This window comes from Chironomus tepperi, unplaced genomic scaffold, assembly GCF_022539635.2.
Source record: "Chironomus tepperi strain 1889 unplaced genomic scaffold, CSIRO-AGI_Ctep_v1 contig_354, whole genome shotgun sequence".
Lineage (NCBI taxonomy): Eukaryota > Metazoa > Arthropoda > Insecta > Diptera > Chironomidae > Chironomus > Chironomus tepperi.
This window is the reverse complement of record NW_027226476.1, coordinates 3,238,859-3,261,240: the sequence shown is the minus strand read 5'-3', so window position 1 is coordinate 3,261,240 and position 22,382 is coordinate 3,238,859. Positions and strand designations below refer to the sequence as shown.

General features: G+C 31.6%; 2 protein-coding genes across 2 annotated transcripts in view; both read left to right on the top strand.

The window, feature by feature from the left end:
• LOC139094425 (maltase A2-like) overlaps window positions 1-22,382 on the top strand; it is a 187,491-nt gene that overhangs the window by 69,223 nt on the left and 95,886 nt on the right. The gene's annotated exons all lie outside the window — the stretch shown is intronic.
• Window positions 153-22,382, top strand: part of LOC139094590 (uncharacterized) — a 32,491-nt gene continuing 10,261 nt past the window's right edge. The window contains exon 1 of the mRNA XM_070645706.1: window positions 153-1,116. Within this exon, the coding sequence (XP_070501807.1) occupies window positions 873-1,116 (244 nt within the window). The 5' untranslated portion in view covers window positions 153-872. The remainder of the gene's footprint in view (window positions 1,117-22,382) is intronic.

Sequence of the window (22,382 nt, the reverse complement as noted above, 5' to 3'; positions counted from 1 at the left end):
GCAATTTTATATAGAATTATAAAGAATTAAGTCAAGTGAAGTAAAAAAAAAAATAAGAAAATTTTTAGTTCATTTAAATAAAAAGTTGATTTATCAATTTTTATGTGAATGAATATTAAAAACTATTTCTACAATCTACTATACTGTGAACTGTGAACTATACAAAGTGTCTGTAATAAACTTTCCCTCTAATTCTTTAATTCTAAAAAAAAAAAAAAAAAAAAAATCAAAACAAAAATAAAAGTAAGCAACAAAAAGTGAAAAGTGAATGTAAACTGGATATAAAAATTATTAAAAATAAGTTTGCTGACAAATTGAGACATTGATGTAGAAAAAAGAAAAACACATGTGAAATTCTCACGTGAAAATGAACGATTACACAAGAAGGATTTAATGGATAATTTATGAATTACCAGAACTGTGGACTCTATTAATATTATTATGAAAAATAATAATAAATCGATAGCAATTGAATTAAAAGCAATAATAATAAATTAATAAAAAAATAAAAAGATAAGAAGTGAGCTTAAGGAAAGTGTGACAAAGGACTTTTATACCTTCCCCAAAGCAGGAACAAGAGATAAATTCTTCCCGAATAATCGAAGCAAACTTTTCCATTTGCTGACAAAAAAAAAAACAAAATTAATAAGAAAATAAGAAACTGTGAAGTCATCGAGAAAAATAGGAAAAACTTTTTTCCTTTTAAGTGAACAGATACAAAAAAATAAAATTAAGTGAAGCTTATTGTGTGACGAGGGATTTTTTATTTCGTACCTGAATGAAACTAAACGAGTAAAAAAATAATTAAAAAATTGGTTTTAAATAACAAAATCAAAATTTTCAACCAAAAGTCCGTCAATTTAATCTCAACAATGCCCAAATGTCTCATGGCGAAGAAATGGAAAGCTTATCCCTGGCCTGATCGAGTTGGTGAGCCAACAATTGAGGTGGAAGAAGACGAAGAAATTGACGTAGTTGGTGATTCGCCGGCAAATCAAAAACAAACAACGACATCAACATGCTGGGGACCATCATCACCAACTGCTGGTACAACAGCACCAAGTCCACCACCACACTCGCCTGAGGCCACAAAAGGCTCTACTATTTTATATAATGGTGAGTTTATGTCTTCCTTCCTACTAATGACATTCTTGCATATATACACAAAAAAAAAATCATGATGACGCTAATCGTCGGTGCCTTAATGATGTCCTTAATTTATTATCATTTCATTTCCATCAACCTCTATCTCTATCTTATGCTACACGAATATAACAAAATAAGTAGCCTCACCTCCCTAAATGACTTTGTGAAATTTCTTAATTTCACTTCCACTTGAAATGAAACTTGCCTTTCGTGATACACATTCATCCTTGCCAAAAAAAAAGAAAAAAAACCTCTGTTATAGAGGCAGAACTGACAACTAATGCGGCGACGGTAGGAAAAACTGCAACATCATTAATTACAAAACAATTAATTAAAAGGCAACAGAAATGGAAAGGAAAGAAGAAAATTTTTCATTCGCTCATTTACCTTCATCAAGTGGCTGAAAAAGAAAGAATGTAATGAAAAAAAGGAAGATTTTGTGTAAATAAAGTCTATAGACTATATCATTTACAAGCTTTTTTTACCACATACATACATCATCAAATGATTGTATGTGAAGGTAGCTTTCTTAATGGGCTGTCGTTTTTTGTTGCTGTTGCTGTTTCTGCTCTGCCTTTGCTACTCAATATGAAGAATGATGAAAATTCCTTTTTTTTCTATCATGCTCTGTATACGATAGGAGTAGAAAGATGAATCAACAGCAATCCAGAAGTATACAGTTGTTATTATACATGAACCTATCTTACATTGCATATCTTTCACATGCTGAGTGAAGTATTTTCACAACAGGGTGGTTTATTTGTATAATACTTGCTGCTTTTTTTTTGTGTTATTATTGCGGTATATCGAGAGTGAATGAAGTATGCGATAAGAGAACAAAAAGAAATTTTATTTCTCATATATATATCGTCACTTCTTTTTATGTGCTCTAAATTCAGGAAGTTTTCAACTTTCAAGATTTGATTTTATTGAAAGAATGAGTAAAAATGTTGCAGAAATAATGATAATTTGACATGGTAGAGTTGCTGTCTATTTGTGGATGAAGATGGGGTTAGAGATGATAAGGGATACTTTGTAGTGGGGACAAAGAGAATGGATTGGTAGAAATAAATTTTATTGATGAAATTTTGAAGGATTTTGAGATTGGAAGTGGTTGAAAATTGATAAAATTAAGTTTAAAATTGAATATTTGAAAAATATCAAATTTCAAGAATTTTAAGAAATTTCAGAATTTTTAAATAAAGGACTTACGAATTGTAAAACTTTAATTTTCTACGATTTTTAAAAAAATTTTGAAATTAAACTTCATTTTATTAAATTTTAAAAATTTTTGTAAAAAATTTCAATTTTTGCAATTTTCAAATTTATTAAAAAAATTCAAAATTTTAAATTTTTCAATTCGAATTTCAAAAGATTTAATTTAGTTTTATTTTATTTAAAAAAAATTAAAATTTTGAACTTTTTGAAATTCATTCAATTTTCAAATTTTTATCACTAAATTAACAATCAAATTCAAACAATTCGAAATTTCAATTTCTAAAACAAAATCTCAATATTTCACATATCCCAAAAAATCAACTAACTCCTCAAGTGGCTCCCCAAACTTGACCACAAAAGCTAACAACAACTTGATTGATTTGCTTTATTATCACAGTAATTACTACAACATATTTACAGATAGACACGTTCCGATTTGCTGACATTTATTAAAATTACATTATATTTTCTCGGGTAATTTCCTTGGTAAATTGAAATATTTAGTTCCTTTTTTTCGGCCATGCATCGATGAAATATAAATATAATTTATCATCCAACAGCCAAACAACTTTTATTTGAGAAATATGAATTGTTAATAAATGTGTGTAAGATTAATTATTTAATTCACCATGAATGAAATATTTGCTCTACTGTTCAAATTCATTGGAACTGAAACATAATGAAAAAAAGAAAAAGTTATCGACATTTTTTCCTAAAATAATAGAATCGCTCAAATGAAATTTTAGTTGTAAATTTGATATTTTAAATTCTTCATCAAAAAAAGGCACAAATTTGACTTTTTCTCTCTCTTTATTCACACAAAAAAGATTAAAAATTCTGAACAATGAGGTAAAAGTTTTTCATTCATTTACGATAGACTTCCCGAACGGCATAGAGAACATTTTTTTATGGTAGTTACTGTGGGGTTGTGAAAGGTTTATGAAATTATATTACTTCATTTTGGATTAGGCATGTAGGGGGTAAATTTGAGAAATGGCAGAAGAGTGACCGGTCTGTGGAAAATTGATGAATTTTAATATGGAAAATTGAAATTTTTTTTAGTCAGCAATTAGAAGGAAAATTAGAATAAATTTGAGAAAATGTTTAAAAATTTGAATTTTAAATTTTGAATAGTTTGCAACTTTTAAGTAGTTTCTAGAGAAACTTTGACTTGAAGAAATGAATTTTAATTTTTTTCAAATTTTTAAATTTTTTAAATTTATTTCAATTTTGAATTAAAATTGAAGTTGAAATTTTGAATTTGAATTTAAACTTTTGAATTTGAATTCAAATTGAGTTGAAATTTAAGAATTAATTTTCAAAGAAAAATTGAATTTTTTAACTTCTAAATCCGAAATCATGAAGATTTTTATTCAAAAATTCAACGAATTTTAAGAATAATCCCCAAACTCCAGGACACCGTACCAACAATTCCCTTAATATCTTCATCATTATAATAATCAAAATTCTCACTGAATTAAGACATTAATAAAGACAATAAAAAGTGAGGAACAAAAGCCCTTTTTATTTACAATTCCTGCATTATAAACCCCAGCAACTCTGCATAGACAATAAAAAAAAGTGAGAACCTGCCAATTGAGGACATTTCCCTCATATTTTTCATATTTTTGTCTCGAAATTTTCATCAAATTTTATGTCATGGCAAAAAAATATCTTTGATCGTAATATCGCAACAATTGTTGATGGTTGGTTATGCACCCAAGCAATAAATAAATAAACATAAAACTTATTCATATCTCTCTATCTCACTCACCCACTACCTCCACTCGTTAAGTTTTTATACATTTTATTTTATTTTATTATATTCATACATGGAAAATAAATATTATATATAAATACAATGCAATGAGCAACAGCAGCGGCAGCATCAACGCACCACAATAACCATGCGAGGGTGTATGAGGTTCACTCTCGTATACACAAGTGAGTAAGGGAATTACAGTAACTGTATTTATTTTTAATAATAAAAAGGAGGTATTTATGTTGTACGATATGTGCGACATAAAAAAAATATCACAATGATATTTATGTTTCTTTTTTTCCATCCTCTCTCTCTCTCACTCACTCGCTATGCTATATAATTCTATTATGAACGATAAATTTATGTGTTTATACGTCCGGAATTTTCCGGTAAATATGTATATGATATTGGTATGTGGTATGTTATAGTATCAGCTTTGAACCACCCGCATCTCCTCACTTCTATTTTTTTGTGTTGTTGCTGTTGTTGTTGATTTTGCTAATGCTGATATGTGTACTTTTATTATTCTCACTCATTTTAGTACATAGGAGAGAGAGTATTCATGATGACTACGTTGATGACGATAATATTGATGGATTTCTTTTATTATTCTTCTAAGTAATATTATTATCATCACGTATGATCGATAAGTGAAAGGAACAAAAAAAAAGAATTCTTTTTATATTAAAAATAATAGGCCTAGCTTCGGGGGTATTTCATTCCTTAAAATCTCTTTCATGCAGATAATGAAAATGAATAGAATAAGCAGTAGTGGATGTAGAATTTTCCTATAAATCAGGTATGAAAGTCAATAATGTGTTTGATATTTCAATATATTAGATGAACGCATATTTGGATGCAGTGGTGTAGCAAGGGTATTAAGGAGCTAAGTTGATTTAGCGACTTGATTAAGAAAATAGGAAAATTGCTATAAATTGGATCTTAGTTGATCATACAGAGCAATTTTGAATCTTAATCTCCTTTAGATGCCATTTCTGATTTCTGACTCTAGCGCTGGCTATCGCTTGCCAAGTGCCAACACCTAATTGTGTCGGAATGATACCTAATATTGTCCAATCTACCTTAATATCATGAGTAATATGACTAGAATGAGTCAAGGAGATCTCATAGAAAGCCAATATCAACCATACACCATAAAAACTATTGCATTATTTCCAACAAAAAAGCCCATCCAAAATATCACAAAAAAATGAATATGAACATGCGAAAAAAATAAAGACATACATTGACATGCCATTCAATTGATATCGTTATCGAGAAAGAACAGCGATTGACGGCAGCAGAAAGTCAAAAAAATAAATAAATAAATAAGTAGAAGGCCAAACCTAAAAAAAGGAGTCGAGAATGAATTATAGACATAGATGTGTACAGACATTACCATTATATAGACATAGATATTTCTATTTATTGATCAGAAGGCCTCCTCGTCCATGTCATGATTTGGTTTTTCTGATATAAATATACATTCATAATATAAGTACGGAGTCTATAATTAATTGCCCATAAATTCCATATATGTATGCGCTCCACATACTGCCAATATTATATGTTTATTCTGTCGATTTCATTTCCTTGCTGTTGCGCTTTTATGTGAATATGAAATGCTTATTTCTATAGACCGATAATAAGGCAAAAAAAGAAAGTCCTTAATGCTTCAATAAAAGTGGATTTTTTTCCTTTTTTGCCTGCATTATATTCAATGTAGATCATCGAGGATGCCTCTCACTGTATAATGAATAGAATGACTTATTAATGAATTAATATGACTCATCTTGTCATCACATCGTTCAATTTCACTTATATTATGAAAGAATTTTCCTTTTTTTCCACGTTTAGCTCCTCTCACTCTCCATCTTGCTCTGATTTATGATTGATATGATGTGAATATAATTTTTTGTACACGCAAAACAAAACTTTAGATTGGGTTGAAATTTATTTTTGGATTATTGCTCCCTTGTTGTGATGAATTGGATTTCTTTTGGGGGGAATCGATGAGTCTTGGGGTGGTTTGGGTGACTGGATGAGTATTGTGCATCTTATGGCTGAATAGCTACACAATTTGCTATGAAATCATAATTATTAGTCCAAATACCAAGAAATTGCATTCAAAAAGCTGAATTTCAGTTGAAAATGCCTCAAATCTCGACCATAATCCCCACTAGGGTACCTCCCCACATCAAATTAATCAAGATGAAAATTCAAAAGAATATAAAAAAATTTTTATTCGCGCTAATGAAACAGTTTGATTTTGAAGTCAACAATTTCTTAATGGTAATAACAATTTATGCTGTCAGTGCGACATGAAAAATTGATTTTCTTCTTTCATATCATATAAAATGTATATAAAAAAAAAATTTCTCCTATACCTCACTATACAGTCACTCTTTCTACTATATATATTACATTAGTCGTATTTTCGAGTGATTTGAGTTTGATAAAGTATCATTAAGTCATCGTCATGCCATCGCAGCTTTTTGTAGTTTATTATTACCCCCCGTACACATTACGATTATGACGATGGATATAAAACATGTTTACTATGGCATTTTTCAGTTAAGTCAGTTATATTGAGGATGAGAAAAAAATAAACTTTTTTTTTTCCTTCATTTCATCTACAATTTCCATAATCTTTATGTGCTGATTTCTGCTTATTCTCCTGTTGATGCTGTTACTATCACATATACAACATTCAAGTCAGTCTATGAATGGTTGAATGATTATTTTCATCTTCTTATATAAGACGAGATATTGAGAATGGTGCGCGAAATGAGGGAAGAGAAAAAAAAGTTATTATTAAAGATAAGATATTTAATGTGAAAATCAATAATCTTATGAATTGCATGAATTACATACATTTTGGCTCACTCCCTACCATTGGCTTGTTGCAGCTCTACACTTCTTATTCCTTTTTTTGTGTGTAAAGAGAAATAAAACAGAATTTTTATGTGTTCTCATTCCGATTTCAATCTTTCTTGCTTCTCTCTGCCATGCAATCTTGATTTCAAAATTGTACTAGAAAATGGCTGGTAGATGATGATGATGTGCCTCACCTTTTCATTCGTTTTACGATTTGTCGTTTTGTTTTTCCTTTCAATAGCTTCTTGCTGAGGTGGTGGAAAATGAAAATTTTCGAAAGGAGGCACGGAGGAGCATAAAATATGATCGCATTGATAACAAAAAAGAAAAAAAAAAATAAAATCGTAAATTTATGCCAAAAAAAATCTGAAATGGCATAACGGAGGAAGTGAAATGGAGACAGGAAAAATTTCACTGCATTGCAAAATAACATTATTGAAATTGAAGTTGCTTTTTTTGCAATATTTTTCAATGTCGGGGTGTGCTGCTGATGATGTTGAGGCTTTTGATCAAGGTTTGAAGATTTTGGGAAATTTCACCCTCTGGATGTTGATTTTTTGTACAATTTTGAGTCATCTTGCTAGTCATCAAGTCTACAGCACCCCAGACTCCCTCCAGCACCATTCGGACACCTCCATAAAGTCACTCAGCTCATAAAAAATTTAAAACTTCCTCAATTCCTCAGAAAAAATAAAGAAATTCATTCATGTCCCCCGGGTATGTGTCTCCATCTCAAACAACAACTTTTTTTTACTACTGCTTACCGTGTCAAGAATTTACGATAACAAGTAAATGCAGAGCATGAAGAAATAAGCGCGGAAAATCATAATTTTCATTTTTATTTTCACTTGCATCATGAAGCAATAATAAAAATGCCATGAAATGTAAACAGAATAGAAAAAGAATTTGTTTTGAAGCAGCACAAAAAAGTGGCACTCGGCAAATGCACTTCACCTGTCGATATTTATTGTCGATATATCGCGGGCAAAGCAATTTTCCTATCAGTTATCCTGAAATGTTTGATTGAAGTTTTTCTTTCTAAAATTTTCAAATAATAAAACACATTATTTACGTATGTCTATTGATTTTTGTTCACATTCTAAAATGAAGCAATTCCAACTGCTGTTTTTTTATATTATTTGGTGAACATGAAAGCTGATTTTTCATTTTGTTTTATTATTTCCGGTGGAAAAGGTGGGAAAGGAAAAATAATCGCGGTGGAAAAACTTTGACGCTCAACTCTAAATTTAGATATTGATTGACTTGATGGTGGATGGTGATCATGGTGGGATTTTTTGAAGGTTCTCTTGGTAATCGTTAATATTCCAGTGGGGCTGTGAGAGAAAGTTTTGAGTATTTCAATTAAAAATTGAGGATTATGTTGGATTATGACCTTTTGTGTCTATGTTATAGACATAAGGATAGTTACACAATTTTCTAAAAATAAATACTTAACAAGCATGAGTGGCAGGTAGAGTTTTTTGGGGTGGTTCATATGTATGTGACGTCCAGAGTTTGAAATCGACTCATTCTCATTTTAAGTGACGCAGAACTACATGATATACCCGAAAACACATAACACCAGGCTGTCTGGCCAGCATGACACTGACCTGGGGTAGATTTGGTAGAATTCGCCTCTCTAGCTAGTGCCATGTGACACATGATACATGAAAAGAAGAATGAAGCTTATAAATACAAAATTTTGATTGCCGTCGCTTTTAAATGACTTAATTCAGACTTCGATTAATTATTTAATGGAAATCCACTAATGAAAATTTCCATCCTATCAAAAAAAAATGCTTCCTTAGTCTCCTCATTTCCATATTTCCTCATGTTTCATTCTCATGAAAAAAAGTTAAATTTTTTAAATATATTCAAAATTGCCAAGCAAAATATGATGTCTGAGTAGCGAGTAAAAAAAAGAACTGCAAGGTAACAACAGTGGAAATTTCACTGCCATATTTAACTTGTTATCCACGAAATATGCAAATTAGAAGGCTTCAGCTAGACATTGAATCTTCCTCATGCATACATCGTATCCTCTTTCGCGCATTATGGTTGTATAAATAAATTCGTTCCGGATGTATTGCATTGTGTGTGAATAAAATTAAAATTTCTTTTTTTTTGTAAAAAGGTCGTTGGCAGGGAAACAAGCTAAAGGAAAATTGGAGAGGAACATTTCCTTTATCGACACAATAAAAACTTATTTTCGCGGCAATTTACTAAAATACTAAAAGTTAATTTCAATTTTCACTGCTGAGATCATTGCCATTTACATTTCTTTATTCTGTTGTGCCTTGATGCTTAATGCTGATGCTGTGCGTGTCTCTGGAGAGTGCTGGAATGAAATTGGTATGAATTGCGGGGGTTTAAAAAATAAAAAAAAAAAATGTAAGTTGTAATGATCTAGATTTTTTGCTCAATTTTAAGGATTCGAACCTCTTTGCTAACATTTTCTATTAAAATTTTGAATTTTGCTATGAGAACTAATGACAAAATGACATATTTAAACTTCCACATACTAGAAACCTTCCAAAAATCACTCTAACTTCAAACAAGTCACATCTCACAGCAGAAATGATTACAACAAAATTATTCCGACGGTTATCGAGTGAAGATTTCCATTTTCAAGCCTATCTTTGTTGTTGCTGAAGCATTATTATAAATTGCAATATTTTAACTTCATTTTATTTGCCCTTTCCCTCTGCATTATTATTTTCCTTCTGCTGACTGTTTTGTATATGTGTGTATTACTTACAATAATCATAATTTTTTATGCATTTAATAATTTTTCTTTTCCCGTTTTTATTCTCTTTTTTTAAATTCCTTTTTTATTCGACTCCTCATCATCTCCATCCAAAGTGGAGTGAGTGGTGCTTGAAAGAATGAAAATGATGGGGGAGGAGGGGCGTCAAATATGAATTTTTCTCATTTCAACCCGCAGAATAAAAATATATATATTTAAAGCAAAAGGCATTTTTATACAAAAAAAAAGCGCTAACGAAATGAAAATTTTACGGAAAATAAATTTTTTTCATGCAAATTTTTTCCCATTTTTGCTCTTACTTCTACCCATTGCTTGGTTATGTTTTGTTGTATGTTTATAAAATATATTTGTTTCTATACCGAAAAGAATTCCTTACTGTAACGATGCTATTTGGCGTGTAAATTTAAATATTTTGCTAATATGATTGCTTTCTGAAAAATGCTTTACTTCTACCAATTGTTAAGCACGATTCGTAGCTGTTATCGAGGAATAAGTTTGATACCAAAGGTTTTGACACTTTTCGTGTAAATAATTTTCTGATTATGAAACAAATTGCTGACTTATTATCGCTTTTTGGTACGTTGGCCATTACCATATTCAAGGATTTACTATTTTCAGGATATCCACCCACTCAAATAATTCCAACCCCACTCATTAATGATAATAAAAAATTGATTTCTCAACATCCATCCGATAATCATTAAAATATCAGAACACATAACATGTAAAATGAGAAGCAACAGCACAAGAAGAAGAAAATATACAAAGTTGCTACATTAAAGCAATAAAATGAGAATTCTGCTTTAATTAAAGTGAAACTCCATCCAATTTTTATTCTTTTACATTTTCATACAATTTTTTCCATACTAAGTTCTCATTTCGCTTCATTCTTATTTCATGCAACAGCTGACGATGTCAAATTGGACGTCATTTGAGGTTATACGCGGAGTCTTTCCACAAGATGCAATTTCCACAACGATGTCGTTGACGACGATAATAATTTTTAAGATCAGCACTTCTTATGCATAATTCTAGTCTGTGTATAGTCATGATGATGATGATGACGATGATGATGGAGTATTGGGATACTTCAGTGAGAAATGGGAAAATGGGATTAAAGTTGATGCTACTGCTGCTGCTGTTGCATAATACAGAAGAAGGAATAATAAAAAATCCTTAACAAGAAATTTTCATTTTCACGTCATAGTCATTTCCATCATCATCTCTAACCCATCTTATGGCGAGAAAATTGCGAATCGTTTTCATTCCGTCTTCATCTTTCAAATTCAAGTGAGAGGAATCCCATCCAACACCTCCCCGGTTCATTAAGCTCTTTAGATGCTACGTATCTATATGAAAAACTATAAAGATTGTAAATGAATAAGAAATTTGCACAGTTAGCTCTCGTGGGAAAGAGCTGCTGCTAGAATAATTCACGATACTCACAAGGGTCGAAGAATGAACTGACAGCAACAGTAACAGGAAGGGAAGCAAAAAAAAGGAATTTTCATTACTGAATAGAGTGAAATTCTCTAGTGGTTTCATCGCAAATTTCAGCTTACCCGCCCGAAAAAAAGATTTTTTTTGTTGCCTCTATGAAGCTAGCTGTTGCTCATGATGATGAATAATTTTGGTCTTGGCTTGGCCATTGTTGTTTGTCTAAATTAAAATTAAATAAGAATGACTTCCATTTTTGTTATGAATTTTCTATTGTAAAAAAATATATTCTCTGTTGCTGCCTGATGATGATGATATTTCTGCTCTTTATTGTTACAAGTGCTGATACTGTAATTTTCAACAGTTGGTTCTAAATAGAAGCGAACATACACACAAAAAAAATTATACATATTTACATTACATTTCATGCCATACTGCTTCATTATATATATTTTTTTGTGCAGAATGTTTTTCTCTCTCCATCTTTCTCACTCACTTGAACATTTTCATAATTCTGCCTATTTCTTCTGCTTCTTCTTTTTTTTTGTGCACAACAAGTGCTTACACAACCCCGTTGCTTCAAATCATTCCACCATTTTCTGTTTCTGTTGTTATATTCACATACATGAGACAACTGAGGAATTTGTTGGGAAGTTCTTGAAGGTTTTGTGATGCTGTGCGCATTTTTTGGGTCGGTTTGGAGATGATGAGGGGTTAGGTCCTGCTGGGGTACTAAGTTTGTGTACTAGTTTCAGGTTGTTGCATTCTTTGTCAGGTTTTTTAGATTTTTGACATTAAAAAAGAAAAATTGTCATTCTGTGCTTAGCATCCAAGTCTCTCAAGTTCCAAACCACTCAACCTATAAGTCACTAACTTACCTAACCCTTCTAGTCACTCAACAGTTAACCAAGTCAATATTCCCAAAATGAAAATCAATTTCCCAACCAAAAAAGTGCTTCAAAGGAGCTAAACTAAACTATTCATAGCAGAGCTATAGCAACAGCATTATTAAGAAGATAATGAAATGAAACTCAGTTACAATGCCGACTTTCCTCTTTAATATGCGAATTTAAAAAGTAGACTTGCTCAAAAAAAAAGAAGTAAAGAGAGAGAAAAACAGGAAGGAAATGAAAAGATACGACACATGTAACAAGTAAACAAGCATGCCTGCCTGTATTCTATACATTTGCATACTTTGGCTGATTATATTTCCTCCTGTTTTCCGCAGTAGTCTCATCAATGTTGGATTAAGTTTAAGTATGTATTAAAGAATATGCGTCACCATTTCATCATGATCCATAACATAACAAAAGGCGACACACAGCGTAACATGAAAAGGAAGAATTTTCTCTCGACTTCCTCTGTTCTTTGCTCACGGGGATAATGAGGATTTAAAGATTCAGTAGTTTTCATTCCATTCCGTTGTCTTTTTTACATCATTGACATCGCACACCGGTTGCAATATTTTTTTTTCTCATTGTGGAAAAATGATACTTTTTTCATCATCATTATCGTCATCATGTAGGATAAGAGAACAGCCAACATAATTTCGAATGAAATTAATTGAAATGAGCATGAGGGTTTCTTTTTTGGGTGATGGAATGAGTAATGTGGAATGGCATTTTCTTTATGCTTCATGCTTGTCGCGATTTAATTAGATTAAAATACAAGGCATGATAGTTGAGGCACTAGTTTTGAGTTATTTTATGGATAGGGTGGAGATAGGTGTCTTGGAGGATAGGATCATAAGTCTCAGATCCTTAAATACCCCAACATCCTTAACATCCGACCTAAATCTCATCAAATTCCCATCCCTAGCCCATAATTCGTTGAGCAAAGCAGCAAAGATAATGAGATTTCTTTTTTACTCTATGACAATGCACAGGAAGTGAGATTAATCGATGCCACGGCCGTCGCATTTATGTTCAAAGCAAGTTCCTTCAGACTCACACTTATTCTGCCCTTATTCTTTCTTTATTCCACACAATAAGATTTAACTTTTCATTTTAAATTTCTCTAATTATTTGCACTAAAACGTAATAAAAGTTTCTCTATTCAAACTTTATTTTTCCTGCTACATACCGAAAAGAATTCTTCTTTCTTATAGTTGGCAATTGCATGAGGGCAAGTATAAAAAAAATGGAATTGAAAATTGTAACAAACAGATGAGGAAGAAATTGGAAGAAAAGTTTATTTTTTCTCATCATTTTCATCAGCATTTCCCCCTCATAATGGTATATCCTCCTATCCACATCTTATAATATTCGCACATGTAGAATATAAAATAGCAACAAAAAATGTGCATTTAGATTACACTCGACTGTTAGTTTTCTATTTGAATCTAATACATGTTCGCGTCGAGTTTTTTTGTTCATTTCATTTTGTTTTAAAGTTTGGGTACGGGTGGAAAAACAAGCAAGTTAGGTGAGAAGATTGTGAGATTATGGTTAGGGGTTGAGTTCTTTTGGATTTAAAGAACTTCTGCATTGAATGAGAATTTTAAATTTCGAAGAATGACTAAGAACTTGCAAGGATAAATGCCAAAATCAGAGCATCGATTTGAAATCCGCTTTTCAGCAGAGCTGTAAAGAAATCCTTGACTTACTTATGTCGGCTTAATTTTTATCTCACTAAAAGATAAGAAACTTGTCTTTAAAATCCAATGACAAAGTCACCAACCCTACATGAATTTAAATAAAACCAAGAAAAAAAGGGTAACAACTCGATAGATATGTACGTAGAGATACATAAGAACTTTTTACATCCTCATTTAAAGACGAAAAAAAAAGTTTACAAACTCATGAGTTTAAAAAGAATCCCTTTTTTGTGCTCCGTTATTTAATTCGCTGTGGCGGCTGTGAAGATGAAATGAATTGAGATAAGCAAGAGATGCTTGAAAAAAAAGTTACTTTAAAACATGCACATAAGAATATAATTTTTTTTTAAAATCAAGACAAGAAAATGAAAAGTTTGAAAAATTTTCATATCGTAATTAAAATATGCGCATAATACTTTTGATACTTGCCACGTTTCCTTCCACTTCTTCTTATTATGCTTGTGTTTTATTCGTGTAACATGTGAATGAGGTCGTAGTTCACATTTATGGGGGGTGGTTAGGTATGGGGAGTGCTTATGTAAGCACAGATTGGAGATTTTAAAGATTTTTGTTAAGGAGGTCCAATTTTTCCACGAAACAAGTCTACATCCCTCAAATCTTGTCTTTCATGGACTCTAGAAGTCTTCAGCCTCTTCATTGAAGCGTACCTCCCTTAATACATCCCTCAACCTCCTCATTCCCCACAATCAGCACAAAAAAACATTCCTATGAAATAAACCAGCAACAGAAACAACCTCAAAAGTATAAAATAAGAAGGAAAAATCTTTATGATATTAAGCACATCCAAGCAACATGCAATAACAAGAAGAAAAATTTATGTTAATTGTATTAACACTTGATACATACAGCATCAGAAATATTCACGACCACCACATGTGTGTACATAATGTTGATGATATACGCTCGTAAAAGTAGTTAAAGCGCTTCCTTAATTATCTATTCTATAGAATGAAAATGAATGGTGATGGTAATGGTAATGGTATGTATATATATATATATATGAGAGAGTGAGCATATACAGTCATATAAAAAATAGGAAAGAAGATAAAAATGTATGCAAAAGAGAAGAAATAGAGAAGCAGAAATGATGTCATATATTTACCATACATGTATGTCATTCATTAGCATCCATTGAGGATGAAATCACACATAAAATGTGTATGTTTACATTTCCCACAAAAATTTTCTATTCTTTACGGATGCTTGATGCTGAATTTTTTTTTATGTATACGATGATTAAGTCTTTGTGTGGGTGTGTAACATGTTGATCATCATTGTGTCATCGTCATCATCATCATCATTGAAAATGTGTAAGCTTATTAAGCGTTCAAAGCCACAATCATATCTACAAACTGGTGTTGTTATGAGTAGTGGGAGTGGATGTAGATCTATAATTTCCTGAGGGCTCAATTAGTGTGCGCTATAACGAAGTATATCTGAATGAGAGTTATATTGTATATGGCAATAGCAGTAACAGCCACCACTTCAGAAATTGAGTGAAGATATTCTTGTCAGCGACATATAAGCTATTGTACATGGTACAGCATGGTGAAGCATGTTTTATCATCACATCTATCTTTGGTACTACAAAAAAAAATACTTCAAGTGTCTTGCTACATCTATTGTGTGTGAGAATGCTTCCATACATTTTCATTCCACCCTGCTGTTTGGATTTTTGCTGCAGCAAACAAAAAAAGAAGAAAGAAAGAAAAAAGAGATTCAAGGATTATTTTGCAATAAAGTACACATAAGAAAGGAATGAAACACTTGCTTTCGTTCCCATACACAATAAACCGTCAAGTGTGTGATGCTTTTGCTACCGATGTAAAATGATACATAAGAATTCACGCGTATACCTTACTATGTGATTGTTATCCCTTACTCACTCACTCAGCACTCGTTTTCATTTACAAAGAAAATGAAATGAATTTCTTTTTTTTGCGATATTAAATGGAAGCAGCAAGGAAAATTACTTACATTTCAGTGTTTCTCACTCCCCCGCGTGGTATGTACGATGAAAAAAAAAATATTAAAAAGTTTTCTTCTTCTTAACTTGTAAGCGCAATTCGTATGAAGAAATACGTGAAACAATTTTCAATGAGGACTCTCTCCGTATATACAGCATACATTTTAAGCAGAGATGAGAATTATTTAAAACAATAAAAAGACGATGATGATACTAATGGGTGATGGTAGCTTTGGTGATGGTTAACAAAAAATAAATAACGTGTGTGTGTGATTTACTAATCTCGAGCTGATAAGTTGGCTGGATAGCTGCTTTGAGGCTCAATAACAATTTAACTAACATGAATTACTAACAATTTATTAACAAAATACCTAAAATTACTAATTGTGTGTGAGTGTGATTAATATTAATGAAATTCTGAATAAGAATTTGAAAAATAATTCAAAAAGTTACACAAAAAATGGAAACAATGTCCAATATCATGTGAAAAATTCGACAATAAATGAAAATCAATTGAATATAAAAAATTAAAACGAAAGTCAATCAAATTTAAATATTGACATATCCGATGAAATATTGAGTGAGGCAAAATACGGAACAAAATATGAAAAATACAAACAATTTAACAAATTAATAAATTAACAAACTAACAACACTAACAATACTAACCTTACTAACTAGTTACTAATTAAATAACTAACTGAAAATCAATAGAATTAAGAATTGTGGAGAAATTTGCTCAATTTTAGAATTTATAGTCAAATTGTAGGTTCAAAATATTCAACAAGATAATTTACAGTTAAGTTCAGCCTAACCTAACTTTTGGACTTGAATGTAAAGTTTTGATGAATATGTTAAAGTCAAATTTTAATAAATTTTCAATTAAAAGTGAAATTTTCAATAATTTTGAACTAAAATTTAGCAAATTTTCTCCAAAAAACTTCAATTAAACTCGAATAACCTCAAAATTAGTCTCAAAATGTCAAAAATTGCTCCAAAAAACTCAAAATCTACCTAAAAAATCCACAAATTCATCTCAATAAATTAAAAGCTCACCACTTAAGCATCTCAATTATTTCAAATACCTCTAAACACTACAAACAAAATCCTCAAAATAAAAAATTTCCATAAAGCAACAAAAAGATTTCCCCTAAAGACTCATCTCTCATGTCAAAACAATATTGGACTTTATTTTTGAACTCTTTAACATTTTTTATTTCTCGCTTAAACATTTTTCTTAACTTTTAATTCAAAGCGCAAAAGTGCAACAGCTGTGAAAATGTTTTTCCTTTTTTTCCATCCTTTTCTTATACGAGTCATGCAAAAATGCTAGCTGAAAATAGAGGAAAGGAAGATTCATCATAAAAATATATTGTTGAGGGGTTTATTGTGAAAATTGTGGAATAGTTTTGGGGTTGAATGGGGTTAGTTTGTGAGTTGTAATGGGGGATTAGTCATATTTGAGGTTAGGAACTTTTTGGAACCGCTTAGGTACAGTTTCTGACTGTTTTTGCATTTTATGGATTTTGACATCAATTTTGCTCATTTAAATCCTCAAAATCAAACAATTTGACTCAAGAATCCACAACAAATCACTCCAAAACCCCAAACCTTAACTGGATCTATTCAAATTCAACCCCAAGCATCCCCAACAATTGCAAGATGATTTAGAAGAAAAAAAGAAATTAAAAAGGAATAAAACATTGAAAAGAACAAAAAAAAAGGATCTGAAAGGAATCATTTTAATATTAAATTTCTGCTTATTTCTGTTGCATCTTGCAAAACTCTATACAGTACACAGAGATAAAGACGGTGGAAGGGAAAAAGAAACACGAATGAATGAATATAAGAACATAAAAGCAACAATAGGAAAAATGTGTTCGTTTTCTCATGCGACCAGAAACGCAGCACAAATATCTAATGCAGCACAAAAGGGAGAAGATGGAGACGAAGAAACTTTAATTCGCTGGCAATAATGGCAGACACTGAATTTGCAATAACGTCGTGTACATTCTCAACAGCTTTGCAATTTTTATGCAAAAAAGGCGAAACTACAAGGAAAAAGTTTTTTTTTTTATTCCTTTATATCTCCACACTATAATATCGCAGCTCCCCAATGCTGTTGAATGGCAATAGCTAGCTAGCACTCTCTGGAGCTGTTTGGTGTGTAGAAAAGAAAAGGATTTCAATTAAATTATAATTTAATTTTTACGATAATGTTTATTTATCAGAGCTGCTGATGGAACTTGCAAGCAAAAGTTGGAAAGAATTTTCTCAGAGTTAAGGAAGAGATGAAAAAAATTTAAATAATTCTTGTTGGTTTAGTCTTGAATGACTTGAGATGCAATGTGAAATGAAATCCATTAAAAATATAATGCAAAAAAGCATTTCTTCTAACTTCTCATCTCCTTTCGCATTTCTTTATCTTTGAACTTAGTATCTCAACTACATTCTTTTTTTTTCTCAAATACACATAACAGTTGTGAAGCTGTACCAGCAGTTCTACACTCTTTTTTTATTTGTTGGCATCTCCTAGAAAAAAAAAGTTTTATTTGTGCATGAAAATCATTGGATTATTTTTTAACATTTCCATTTAATTCTTTCCAAGTTGACTCTTCAACTAACGTACGTACGAAGATCCCCCATTCATCTCCTATCCTGCCATTTTTCTCTCTTCCTCTTCATTGGAATGACTATGTAGTATTTTTGTTAAATTCTGTAATTCCGAGCTGTGTATGAAAGGGGTTTTGAAGGAGATTACTGTCTTTGGGGATGGAACTGACCTCTGTGAAAGGTGGATGAGGTCTTATGAGTTGTACCTTTATTAAGGCAGCATAAATACTCAATATCATGTTCCAAAACATGATGCAGCTCTCATTATAGCACCACATAACATCAGATGCCTACAGCTCCATTCCAATCACATCCTGTTAAGTACATACCTAGCTGCCAAGTGCATCTCAGCCTTAACTCCCCATAAATCCCAAAAACATCCTTTTATCATGCACATCTCGGGCACATTTACCATACATAAAGGAAAGAGGAACGAAAAAGAGCTTGATATAGAATATCTAAATGCAATTGCCAGACATCTGATCTCTTAATGGAATGAGTTAAAGTATTTCTTTTATCATATCCAAATATAAAAAATGTGTGTAAAAAAAAAGTTAAAATTGAAATTGAGATTTTTTTTTATTTCTATCTAAAATTGTGAAAAATAGCATTGGTAATTCAGCATCGAGAGCATTAGTACCAATGGAATGTTGATAAAAGGAAGGAAAAAGAGGGTTGAACGTATATTCAGGAAGACAAACATCCCATGTATACACACTAGAACCGTAAATGTATACGAAAATATGAATTAAATTCTAAAGAGTGAGGTGCTGGTTATGAATTATACTATTGGGAGAATGAATAGTGGAAGGAACTATTATGAAAATGTATACAAATTGCTTTTCGTTCTCTGATTTTGATTTAAAAATCAATATTTGAGGACTTTTGTGTTTATTAAATTGAATGGATGAATTAGGTCGGAAAAAGCTGAAAACTAGGCAGATTCGTTGTCGATCTGCATGATATTATGCATTTTAGATGGATGTACACTCGCAATATTTGAAGAACTTACTAATGGAACATTTTTTGAGATTTATAGTGGATGTCCCTCTCAATACAGCATCAAAACATGAACTTTTTTCAAGTATTTCCTATAAAAACTACAAAAATTTGTTCAAAAAACTACAAAACTAGCTTCCATCTCTGAATTTCCCTTCCATCCACCTCTTCATGTTCCATTCTGACTATATTAAATGATTATGGAGAAATAAATTAATATTATATGCTGTAGTTTCAAGAATGAAAAACTGCATCATCGTACAGACTCATACATCAAAGTGCTATCTTCCTCTAAAGCTATTTTTTATGTGAATACATATAGCATGTACCTCGGGATGTATGGAAACATCACGAGCAACAGCTAAATGTATATAGGAATGGGAAAAAAAGCAAATAAAAAGAGAGGAAAAAGTTCAAAAAGTCAAACACAACAATTTTCAATTTTTTTTCCTTCTCTTTTCTTTGCAAACTAATTTTTTTTTTCGTTCCTTCTTCCTTCTTTCATATTAAATTAAATTAAAGTATGAAAAGAGAAGCAAAATTGCTTTCATAGAACATTCTTCCTTAAGTCTTGAACTATATTATATATTTTTTTGTAATGTTCAGTGACATTAAACATCGATATTGAGGGAGGGATTTTTTAATGTACATGGAATGTTGGTGGCGTAGAGTAAAGAGAGAAATTACATTTAATTGAAAAAGCATCAGCAGAAGCAACAGCAAATGCTGTTTCAAATCGATTTGATTCCTTAAAGTCAGGGATGCATCTGGATTCTCAACTTCCGGGTGGAGCTGGGAAGGTCATTTGCACGACCTTCTACTGAGTCTAGGTAGCTGCTCTCAATACTGATCCTGACTACATCCCTTCCTACATGATCTAGATTGAGAATCTCAATTTTCAACTTCCGGTGGAGCAGGAAAAGCACTTTTCTCCTACTGAGTCTGATAGCTGCCTTCAAAGCAGATCCTGACTACATCCCTTCCAACACAAAACTTCTTCCTCTAAAAGCATAAAGAAAAAGATAAGAAACTATTGAAGATGAGTGAATTTGTGGCATTTAAGTTATTTCTCTTTCTGTCAACTTTGATTGCAAATCTGTTGCTGAAGGAGAAATTTCTTCTTCCTTTATCGATGTGCCATGGAGCATAGATACACGTTTTTCTAGCCTTATTTTTATCATGTCATGCTCTTATATTATATACCAATCCCAATGTGTGTGCAATAATGTTATTTTTTTGTTAGAAATGAGTCACAGACACACACACACACGCTGTCCACATAATAATGTCCTGCAAAAGGCAATAAAAAATATATAAATGTATCTAGTGGATGAAACTAACATTCAGATTTTCTAGCTATTGTATGCCATGCCGAATATAGACTTTAATATTATTGATTTTTCTGTGCCATTACCAACGACTTCGTCGTGCTGTTTTTATTCCTCTTTTTTTTTGGCTTTCTCTCTTACTCCTTCCTTTTTATATCCTTTTTCTATGTATCGGAATGGCAACAGCATAGAAAGCAACAGCGCAAAAAATAAATAAATAGCAAGCTCTCGTTTTTTTGTGCTTGCTAGCTTGCTACATAACGTAGCACATTTATATACATTGAAAGCACTCTTTTATGCTTCTTTTTTCCCTCCTCGCACTCATTCACACTTAAGCGCATACACTAACATGTATGCAAGCATATATAGTCATTTTGAGTCGGCAATATAACTTAGTTATATGAACTATATAAGCAGCATCAGTAGCAGCAGTGAAAGCGAATTGTTTGCCAATGAGCAAGTGTATGAGAGCATTTAGCAACAATGGTTGAAGCCATGAAGGAAATAAGGTTCATAATTCTATGTCGTCACTGCTGCGGCTCATAAGGCCATTCAAAAAAGAAGTTCCTCAAAGTTCCTTTTTATGTGTCACACAAAACAGTTCCTTTTTTTCGTCAATGCAATTTCAAAGCAGTTCATGCAGTTTGCACTGCACAAAAACAGGAGGAGGACTAAAAATTGAAAATTTCACAACATAATTTTTATGTCGTTGCTGCAGTGCGACAATAAAAATTCTTTTTTTTTTTCATTCATTTCCTCTCTTTTTCACTCATTTTGTATTTTATTTTATGATAATGAGTTGAACTTTGTAGATTCCCTCGATAATTTTATATTTTTGTGCTGTTCCTTGTTTCTTCTCGCTCATGACAATTTTTGCTGTTTATGCTGTTGCTGCATTAATCATGAAAGATAAATTGAACTTTTTTTGGGGTGGCATGGCGGGGAAAATTGCTGGATTGTTAGTGTCACATTTTTATTTCATTTCCTGATTTGTGTTTATTGTTTTGAGTGATTTTCGTGTTGGTGGAGGTAAGGTGATGGTTTTGGAGGTTGTTATGTGCAAGTTTGAAAGATTTTTGGATAGAAAATGTCGATATTTTTGAGGTTATGTAGACTATGGTGTAGTTTTTGAGGGTTAGTTCTATAAATAAGCATATAGTGAACATTAAGAGCTTCCTAAACTCCTGTATATGCAGTCATAAAGATCAGACAATCCAAAACTCTGCTAACATCCAGGACAATCTTCATACTTCTTGTTTTAACTGCAAAAGTTGGACTTTCGAGTCAACCTTTCCACCTCCAAAATTGATCACGTAGTTTTAAAACAAAGATGAAAATCTCAATGCACATCCTTTATGTCCGCATTGCACTGCCATTTTTCGTCGTCCTCCACATCTCTACTGACACATCTTTTGCAACATTTCTATTACTCCTCGTTTTTTGAGTAATGGTCATTTTTAGTTCAATTCATTAATGGCTCATGCTGGCCATTTTATGTGTGTGCTGAAAAAAAAAGGCTAAAACACAAAGAGAACTTTTTTATGTGTAGCTATATTGCTGTATGCAATGACTCCACATATAGTTGTTTTTTTAGAATTATTGCTATGAATTGAAATAACAAACGAAAAAAAAAAAATTGTTTTTTGGCAGTA